The sequence below is a fragment of the Gigantopelta aegis genome, chromosome 4, assembly GCF_016097555.1.
Source record: "Gigantopelta aegis isolate Gae_Host chromosome 4, Gae_host_genome, whole genome shotgun sequence".
Lineage (NCBI taxonomy): Eukaryota > Metazoa > Mollusca > Gastropoda > Neomphalida > Peltospiridae > Gigantopelta > Gigantopelta aegis.
In genome coordinates this window covers 96611494-96623225 of record NC_054702.1, presented here as the reverse complement: position 1 = coordinate 96623225, position 11732 = coordinate 96611494, and the positions used below count along the sequence as shown (strand labels likewise).

The window sequence follows — 11732 nt, the reverse complement described above, 5'->3', positions numbered from 1 at the left end:
GGTCTTGTTGTGTGAGCTATGTTATGTTCATGTCCTGTTGTGTGTTCTATGTCATGTTCAGCTTCTGTTGTGTGTGGTATGTCATGTTCAGCTTCTGTTGTGCGTGCTATGTTGTGCTAATGTTTTGGTGTGTGTGTGTTGTGTCATGTTCACGTTCAACATTCTATTGCTTACCTTAGCTTAGTAACTGGTTTAACGTGCCCATAATCCATATACCACTAAAGTTTCGAACACGCCTATCCAGAATCCGGCCTCCGATAGGATCGGGGATCTGACTCGGGACAGGAATATTCTATTACAAATATTTGTTTACTGTAAAGTTAATCAAAGTTTATAGATCTTGCTATCGTTTACGTTGAGGCCACATTCACTTTATTCGCCTTTTAACCATACGTCTGATTACACTGTCTTTTGTTACTGGACTTTGTCCTGGATAACTTACAATGACGTTTGTATGTGCAATATTGTTAATCCATAATGCTTACATTAGGGCTATCCTGTAGATCTTCAAAGGCAGCTGAAAGGCGGAACTTGATCACCGTATCATATAATTAAATACATGTACATCTCAAATCAGTGTGATTATGCTTGCACTTTGGTCGTATATGCCACATACAACATTATTATGAATTACATGTTGAAAACTTTGCTTCAATTAAAAACATTTCAAAATAGATATTTGTTTTTCAAGAAAATTCACCAAAACATGTTTATTATTATAATTATGGTGCACATAAAATCGCAAACCATACAAACATTAATGTTACTGCAATTCCTATTTATATATACAGACACCATTCTTGTCTGTTGCCAAATGGTTCGTTGCATGCAGTACCAAATGTTTTTCTTAAATAGACCGGGCTCTCACACCGACAAGAATCATATTATTTTTAGGATTCAAGCACATAAAAATATTGACATAATGTATGCTCTATTGTACTTCGCATTTGTAATTTCTACCACAGACCGATAACAAAGAATACATATGTGTCGTATTTGGCACATACAACCTATGTCAGACATAATTATATAACGAACTGTATTTAAAAAGGGTGTATTTACCGCACACGACCAGTCGTGTTCTCATAATGGACGGCAAGCAAATCGGAGGAAAGTTTTATGTGTCAGTTACGTCTGTTTTCGTGCAAATTGGTATCTGTGATTCACTTACGACCATTTAAATCCTTCTGTATAAGCGATGCAATTAAGGACACAGCTACGATTTTTTGTGATAATATGTAATCGGGGATGGCGATTCCGAATATGCAAAAAAAGACGTTTTAGGTCGTATCTGCCACTTACAACCTTTTAGCTCTCACGCGACGAAACATTCATTCATTCATTCATTTATTTATAATAAGTTAAAGGTACGATATTGGTGTATAAACTAAGTAGGCCTACTGGTACTACATCATTGATTAAACATTTTAGAACAAACAACAAAAACAACATCTATACAGATAATGTTTTCAAAACAGAAATAATTAAAAACGTTTAAAGTCGATAACTCTAGCCATAGGTTTTAGGCAATGTAAAATAAGTTTTGGTTATTGCGGCTTTTTCACTGTTAACTTCAACTTTACTTAAAATTATCACTGTTTGATTAAATTATATATTTTGGCAAATCTAATATGTTTTTGGTGGTCCTGGTGTTTGTAGTAGTTCAAAGTGTATTTTTATACGAAGCAGAAAAAGTAGGCCTACGTACCTCAGAAACTAGGATTAGCGGCTTTAAGGTTCTAAAATATCGGACTAGAATCTGCCAGACACCCATGGGATCGAGTAAAACTTCCGGTTTAAGGGGTATCCGGTATAGAGAGGTTCTGTTTTGTATCGGTATTTTTAAAAGTGACTGAAAAATATCTGCTTTTGAAGGAATTCCGGTTTACTGAGGGTTCGTGTTTTTTGTTTGGGTTTTTTCGTGTGTTTTTTTAAATGGTTTCACAGTATTTTAATATTATAATAATATATTCACTGATCTCTGTCGAGTGCAGGTTTAGATTTTTAAACCTGTCGTCAGGTGGCAGTCTTCGTTCAATCGGAGTAGGATGTAGTGTCCTGAGTGGCAGTCCTCCTGTAGACGAATCACCTAACAGCGATTCATAGAAACACTGACAACCTTGCCAATGACCTTTCGAATCTGCCTTGCGGAGGTACGATTTAGATCACGATATTAAACTGTTTTGTCGTTTAGGTTGTATTAAAATGACTAAACCTAACGCGTTTTTGTGGCTGCTTCGACAAATAATTTGTAAAATCAAGAGTTTTTATTCCGTGACAGTGGACCACTCTTTTCCCCATCTCCTATAGCCGCATTATAAGCGTGCGATCGAACAATATAATATTTGTAGCTATTATATATTACGTCCAAAAGAATACTTTGAAAAATACTGTTGCTAATCGAAAAGAACCAATTTAAAAACTACTTTACAAACACTTTGCATGTCTCACGAAGTAGATTATGACCTTTAGATGTTAAACTTCATAATACTTTCATATCACACCATACCATTTGTTGGTTTTTTATAATACAATTTTTAGAATTACCAAATGTTTAATACTCAATAGTCCATGATTAATTAATCATTTTGCTCTAGTGGTATCGTTAAACAAAACGAACTTTACATTGTAGCTTTACATCCTTGCACCATTTCAAGTAGATTTTCTCTTTTTATTGAACATGCATGTAGGCCCTAATTAATAATAATTAGCTTCTTTTTTCTTTTCTTTTTTAAAACTATTTTGCAACTTATGGGCCGCGAAACATTAATTGACACCTATTTTTAAGTCAGTTTTTAATAAAAGTGATAATATTAATCTCATCTTTTAAACTATATTTTAGTGTGTTTGGTAAAAGATGAAAAACACTAAAATAATATATACTGCATTCAGTTGACAACCTAGTAACTCACTTTTATGTATAATTTGAGATGTAATTTCAATAAATTAATTACATTTGCTCGTAGACTGAACTACAGTTAGCTTGTGGAATCCGTAGCATCTTCAACATCACACAAGAACCTAACACAGTGACCAAGTTAATTTTAGGTCGGTCCAGGATCGCTGCCCATCGGTGGCCCCATTGGGCTATTTCAGCCAGTGCACCACGACTGGTCTATCAAAAGCCGCGGTATATGCTGTCCTGTCTGTGGAATGGTGTATATAAAAGATCTCTTGTTACTTGTGGAAAAAATGTAACGGGTTTCCTCTTACAAGTCAAATATGACTAAATGTTTGACATCCAATAGCCGATGATTGATAAATCAACGTGATCTAGTAGTGTCGTTAAACAAAACAAAGTATAACTTTCCCACCCCAAAATACATACAATGCATAGAAAAGCCCTTTTTTCATGGTAATTTCTTTTTCCACATCAGTTAGTAAAAATAAAATGAAATAAAATGGCGTGCACATGGGTTATTTCATTACGGATTCAGATTTTACATGATAATCATTATATGATATGAAAAGACTGTACACATTTTCCAGCGCTTGAAAAGTTCCTTGTTATGATCGAGGGTTATGGTTTGGGAAACTTTCCCACCCATGGGGGGATTGACACCGAATTTACGTTCACAATAGCTATGACAATAAATAACCTTTCCTCGTCAAAGTACTGAAACTTCCTTTTGAAAATTATGGGAAATTTAATTACTAGTACATAGGCCAACTAATATATTTTGGATCTAGCAATTACTTTCGGTCACAGTGAATGACAAATTACCTAACAGAATTATCACAATCGTGCTTTCCTAATTGCTGATTATGTTAAACGTGTCACGTTGTAATATAAACAAACATGTTATTTTCTTGCGAGTCGGTGACAGTGATGAGAAATTGCTCGGGAACTGACGTGATGCTATGTCGCGCTGTGAAGGTAAATAGTCGTTCCTGTCATCCTGTCGCGTCTCTTGATTGGTCGGTCGGTTACCCGCACTTCATCGCTCAGCGTGTTTCCCTAACAGAAACACGTAAAACGATATATTTAGATAATTTACACAGTGCGAGTACAGACTCTCGGTTTCGTTAGTTGTCGATATAATATTAGTGGATACATAAAGAGTGCTACAGAAGTTTTTATTTCGTGTAACGGTGGTAGCATGGAGGAACTACACAGAAAAACGATTGTTCCGAGTTTACTTTGTTTGTTGGTAAGTTTTTACTTATGTGGGCATGTTTATTAGCTAGATAAGTTATAATAGCTATGTATGTATATATACATATATATATACATATACACATACATACATACATACATCCATACATCCATACATACATACATACATACATACCAATCAGTGGTTGGTTTGTTGTTATCCCTTTCCTAACAATTTAAAAAAAAACCCAAATACATCGTATCCGGCTGTAAACAAAACATAGTACTAGCCAAATAAATTTAAAACAAGACTGACCGAAAAACAGTTATATTTTGTATATCACAACGGTCAATTTAAAATCAATTTCGAATCCCTGGGGCAAAATTAGAAAATAACAATATTTTAGTTTTTAAAAAATTCCTGAGCCAGTGCGTTCATTCATTCTTAAATACATACATACATACATACATACATACTGTTTTATTACATACATACATACATACATACATACATACATACATGGCTGTCTTGGTAACTCAAAACGCATCGTGGTGCCACAGGTTCGAGTCCAGAAAGGATTTAATTATCCCCAGCGCCAATGTGTTAATATCTGTGTATGTAACAGTCAACCTCGACATACATACAATATATAGATATTCATACATCAATACATACATACATACACACACAGACACACACACATGTATATATACATATATGTAACTTATGTAACTAACAAATCAAATACATCAACAACACACACACACACACATACACACAAAATAAATTAATTAATTAATTTTCAAAAACAACACCAGCCCCACAAAATACAATTAAAAAAAAAAAAAAAAACCGAAAAGAAAAATTAAAAACGAAAAACGAAATTGCTTGACCTATATACATGTTGAGTATTAATAGACATAAAAATTGTATCCTGGTTAAATCTATGCAAAACTAAATTCAAAACTGAAGCTATAATAAATAAATAAATAAAGAAAGAAAGAAATAATATTTTACTAAGTACTACGTAGCCTAAATATTCACAAAGCATAATGCGTGTATTATATTGACAGAAAGAAATAATATTTCATTACGTACTACGTAGCCTAAATATTCACAAAACATAATGCGTGTATTGTATTGACAGAAAGAAATAATATTTCATTACGTACTACGTAGCCTAAATATTCACAAAACATAATGCGTGTATTGTATTGACAGAAAGAAATAATATTTCATTACGTACTACGTAGCCTAAATATTCACAAAACATAATGCGTGTATTATATTGACAGAAAGAAATAATATTTCATTACGTACTACGTAGCCTAAATATTCACAAAACATAATGCGTGTATTATATCGCTCTTTTTCCGCAGTTAACTTGTGCCACTCAGATATGACATTGTTTACCTGACATGATTTAACATCAAGGATGTAGGTAACGGAAAAAATGGATTAAGTTTTGTGACGCAAGTTAATGTGACCTATTTCTCGTGAATGTTACCGTAGGACCTATGTAGAGTAAACACTTCAGATAAAATATACGTAATTAACAAAATAAATAAAATTAAATATATTTTAAAAATAAATAAGTAAATAAATAAATACACACATACAAAGGCCTACATGCATATGCCTACATACATACACATACACGCATACATGCATACATACATACATTCATTCATTCTTAAATACATACATTACATTACACATACGCTCACACATACACACGCTCACACATACACAGACACGCTCACACACACACACACACACACACACACACAATTGACAAGCACCACCTCCAGCTTAAATTTATCTGGCTCAGATGCGTCATCGTTATTCGCTGTTTGAAATAAAATATATTGCAAAAAGTTATATTAAAATTTGTTTTGTTTAACGACACCACTAGAGCACATTGATCTATTAATTATTGGATGTCAAACATTTGTAATTTTGACATTAGTTTTTAAAGAGGAAACCCGCTAAAAATGCATTAGTAGCAAGGGATATGCACCATGCCACTGACAGGGTAGCACATACCACAGCCTTTGATATACCACTGGAACGAAATATATACCATAAACGAAATATATACGATAAATGAGCACACCGACGGGAATCGATCCCAAACCGACCGCACACCAAGCGAGCGCTTTACCACTGGGATACGTGCCACCCCAAATATATTACAAAATCATGTAATACTGTTCGTAATTGATGTATATCGAAATAAATGTATCTATTATAATTGGTGACATAAACGCTGCCCCATCTCCCTAAATAAAAAGAATATTTTTCATTGTATTTTAATTAGTAACCACTTTTCAATACATCTATATTAATTAGTGACGTGCATTACAATATAAATATACTACATACTGTGGGATGTATCATGGGCGTACATGGGGGGGGGGGGGGAGGGGAGGGTTTTCGATGGTTCGACCGACCCCCCCACCCCTGAAATCGCTTTTTTTATAATTTAATATATCTGAAATTATTATATTTACTCAACATAGAAATATATGCCCAATATCTCTGCAATCTATTTTGGAACCCCCCTTTTCAAAATCCTATGTACGCCCATGTGTATATACCATCAGCAATTTATTAGGCGTATATTTTCAACAGCAATCCTGTCTGTTGAAAAGTGTATATAAAAGATCCCTTGCTAGTTAATGGGAAAATGTAGCGGGTTTCCTCTAAAGGCGACACTACACAAACGGCAAACAGGGAGGTTTCCAGGAATGTGTTCTAGTGGTGTCGTTAAACAAAACAAACTTGATCGGCTACTAGCCAAACAAAATAATCATAAGTATAAATGTATAGATATTCTGTGTACGTTTTCAAAACGCGCTATGATCGTCTTGCTGTAACAACGGATGTTATAGGCTATCAAACTGTTCAAAGGAAGTTTCCGGGTCGCCGGTTTAGTGAAGATCCCACCAACAGAGACCGAACAGTTTGCAGCACAGTACACACCACAACAGACACGGCATGAATCGTTATAAATAGCATTTTCATCTTTCATCTCAGATATTTTTAGTCAGTGTTTAAATAACTCGTACAATGTTATTCTGCGGTTTTCTGGGTTTGTTATTCTACGCACGCACGTACTTACGCACACTCTCTCTCTCTCTCTCTCTCTCTCAACTACTCTCACACACACACACACACCCACCCACACACACTCTCTCTCTCTCAACTACTCTCACACACACACACCCACACACACCCACACACACACGCGCATACACACACACACACACAAACACGCATTAAATCCATTATTGTTTTGTTACAAAAATGAAAACAAAATCGTTTCAAAAGAGGACTACCAACACTGGCGTGTTCGAAAAGGAAACCGGAAGTTCAACCATCTCCCAAATCCTTGGCAATTTTATAAACTGATCATGGTAGCAGGTGATCCCCATTCAAAAGATAAGCCCTGAGTATGTATATGTGGATAACCTTAAACCACGCCTTACGTTTTTAAAACCATGAACAAGACAAGCAAAACAAAACCGTGCTAACATAATATATGTATATATATATATATAAATATATATATATATATATATATATATATATATATATATATATATATATATATATATATATACATATATACATATATCTCAGATTACAAAACTAATACTGGATTAAATCTTCGGAATAGTACCGTTCCATTTTAAACCAATTTTGTTTTCTTCGTATTTTTCAGTTATGTGGAACAGCACTTTCAAAATTTGTCAGTGTTGTCACCGACCAGAGACCAACTTCACAAAGGACCTCCGACAATGACTTAAGCGCTATTCACAATACCCACTCCACTTCAACATCAACATCTGAAAAACCACCAGCTCCCAACTCGTCATCTCCAAACGGGGACAAGAAAGCTAACCCTAAGGAGATTATCGTGGCCGTCTCGACCCCACCGGGGAGTGGCGTCACGGCGGCAGCGGTGAAGCAGGACTATGAGATGAACGGCACGTCCATGGTGCTGATGCTGGCTATGATCGGCGTGGCTGTCGGGACGGCGTGCGCGTTGGGCACAGTGGCCGTCATCTTCGTCATCCGCAGACGGGCGACGACGAACAGGGAGGTGTCCAGAAAAGTGGCACAGCGCACCAACATGTACGTCATCAGAAACGAGAACTACGACTTGAACAAAACCCTTTCAGGAATTCCATCAGTGACCGATATGTGGAAAGAATTGCATACGGAGTCTTAGCCTTCATACTTGTGTTATGGTGTATTAATTTTTAAAAAAGGAAATGAAAATTATTTGTAAAAATCTCAGTATTAAATGTGTCCCTTTAAGTATTATTTATAAATGGGAAGACAGTCTGTATTTATAAATCGTGGTACGTTTAAAACTATGGAATCAGTACTTCCACGTTACCTGATCTGGACGAGCCAGGATACTGTTAACGATTTAGCATCAAGTTGTATCTGGCTTGTTTCCTGGTTATAGCACTAACTGGCCATGACTATAACATTTAACTTTCTGGAGCGAACAGTACTACCATCGCACACTGTATAGCTTAGCTATATATGTTATCGAAGTGAGAAAAATAACTTTGGTTGTGTATATGGTACTATATATATAATTTGTGAACTGGATTCGAGCGTTTTTAAATAAAGTAGTCAAAAAGCGACCTCTTAAAAACAGGTAACTGCTTAACACAGGTAAAATACAACATTTTGAAATATTATTATTACATCAGGCAAATATATATGTACTTACTTCAATATATGGCAAAATGGAGAACAATAAATCACTTAATGACTGGAGATAGAGATTATATACAAAAACAGAAATATGTTGCTACAGAAATCGCCACAAAACAAGATTAATTAACAAATGCAAGTTTTAAAACGTGTTTACAAAGGTCACCCATGGATTATACCAAAATCTGGCCTTTAACTGGGTCAGGGTGGCCTTTCAAGCACAACCAATTACTCATTATAAACGTGGGCATTAGTATGTACGGTCATTAGGTCACTTCATTGCAGGTCTACTATAGTATCCTGTCATATATATATATATATATATATATATATATATATATATATATATATATATGTGTGTGTGTGTGTATATTTACATTGTTCTATACAAATGTACGGCCAGGTGAGCGCATTTAGCGTGAGCATTGTGTCAAAAAGGATATTAATCATGTCTTGCAAGTCGTCTTGAGGGCAAATATTTAGAAATCCATTGTCCGTGTTGTCATTTCAAGATGGCTATACTGGATGAAATAAAATATTCCTGGTATGGTTTAATAAACTAAGAAATTGCATGTGTGTAAAGATTAAATCGATTATGTAGAAAATATAAAATTTGCAATAAGGAAAAAAAAGGAAAGGAATGTTTCATTTAACGATTCAACACATTTTAGTTACGGTTATATAGAATCGGACCTTTGGTTAAGGGGCTACACAAATAATGAAATATGATTATAATAAGAAAGTGAAGTACTTACACGTGTATTAATACTGTTGTCAGGATTTCAATGTTTGTGTTTATGTACGAGACAACGATGCAGGCAAGTATGCAGAAGGCTTCAGTCGTATAAGTTGATGATGTAAAGGTTTGTAACTTTTTATATATAAAAAAATAAACAACAAAAAAACCTTGTCTGTCTATTTTAATGTGTTCTGATACTGTGATCATAACACACACATTAAACATTTGATTTTTCATCACTATTACATAACTATTGTCCACGACTATCTTGACAATGACGAAAAAGTACATGTGGAAACTACTCTTGGTGATGAAAAAATATTTTATTGTCATGATTTTCAGAACCTTGCGGAATTTCCCATTCTTAACTTCACATGATAAAGCTGATATCCGACGTCATTAACTAGTTATTCTCTATATAACTATTTACAACGTATACAGTTAAGTTTTTTTTTTTTTTGTATACCACTAGAGCACATTGTATTACGTATACGGATAACGCATACACGAACGAGTGTACAATTGTTCACCGCTTAAATGTCCACTATGACGTCTTGTATACAGGTTTAAATCTACAGGATTAATCATGGCAGTCCTCCCGTAGACAACAAAGAAAGGCAGTATAACACAAACCATGGCCTTTGTTGAACCAGTTATGGATCACTGGTCGGTGCAAGTGGTTTACACCTACCCATTGAGCCGTGTGGAGCACTTACTCTGGGTTTGGAGTCGGTTTGGAGTTGGTATCTGGATTAAAAATCCCATGCCTCGACTGGGATCCGAACCCAGTACCTACCAGCATGTAGACCGATGGCCTAACCACGCCACCGAGGCCGGTCCCTATAGACAAAGTAGGATCCATCGTCCAGAACATGGAACACCCATCAGTGATTTATGGTACCAGTCATGACCCGGTCAAAATATCCTTTTGGCTGTTTTACTTACAGGCACGATTTTGAGTATATTTGTAATAATAATAAATAAATATAATAAAATAAAAAATAAAATGAAGTTTTGCAATTCAGATTGTTCAACTTGTGCTACAATTTCAGCCTACAATTCACAATCAATGTTAAGATCAAGGACGAAATTCACAAAACATCGCAATGTACGTTACAATTAGCAGCCATACGTTGCATGTGTTTGTAATCTTACGGAAAATGGAACACAGTAAAGACAAAAGAAAATTGTTTTGAACTCATCGTAATTTTAAGAATGTTTTTAATAGTAATTTAGTAACCTATTTTTGCACATAAACGTAAATTACTTAAATACTATTGTTATAATTATAAACAGTACACATATTACATCTCCAAATAATTACTTTCTTTTGTCCTTATCTTCTCACATCTATAGTAGTGTAATCCCTCCCCTCTAGTAAAAGACTTGTAAACGTATAAAAGGAAGGAAATGTTTTATTTACGGTTATATGGCGTCAGACATATGATTAAGGACCACACAGATATTGAGGGAGGAAACCCGCTGTCGCCACTTCATGAGCTACTCTTTTCGATTAGCAGCAAGGAATCTTTTATATGCACCATCCCATACAGGATAGCACAGCCTTTGATGTACCAGTCGTGGTGCACTGGCTGGAGTGAGAAATAGCCCAATGGGCCCACAGACAGGGTGTAAACATACGACTGTGAATCCTAAACATTAAGTTAAATCGCTTTGTGAATTTGATTCCAGATGTTTCATGGAGAGAGAGAGAGAGAGAGAGAGAGAGAGAGAGAGAGAGAGAGAGAGAGAGAGAGAGAGAATTAAGAGTTTGATTTGTTTAAAGACACCACTAGAGCACACTGATTTAATACTCATTGACTACTGGATGTAAAACATCTGGCAAGTTTGACAGTCTTGGAAAGGAAACCCGCAACATTTTCCCCCATTAGTAGCAAGGGATCTTTTATATGCACCATCCCAGACAGAACAGCACATACCAAGGCCTTTGATATACCAGTTGTGGTATACAACAGTATATGAAAAAGCTATATACAAAATTTCACCTTTAGAATTTTTTTTTCTTTTGAAAACAATTCCAGAAATTTATGTGGGACAGACAGATGCACGAAGTTGAAACCTATAGTCCCCTCTGGTTGGACTGGTATATGACTAATACATATATATAGATCAACAGAACTAATGACAACAATATTATA

At 35.2% G+C, this 11732-nt stretch overlaps 1 protein-coding gene across 1 annotated transcript; it reads left to right on the top strand.

Moving 5' to 3' along the window:
* The first annotated feature begins 3915 nt into the window (after positions 1-3915).
* On the top strand, positions 3916-9149 carry LOC121371510. The gene is made up of 2 exons (XM_041497449.1): positions 3916-4151; positions 7825-9149. Exons 1-2 carry the CDS (start codon positions 4101-4103, stop codon positions 8332-8334), a joined length of 561 nt encoding a protein of 186 aa, XP_041353383.1. The 5' UTR covers positions 3916-4100; the 3' UTR covers positions 8335-9149.
* Positions 9150-11732: the final 2583 nt, after the last annotated feature.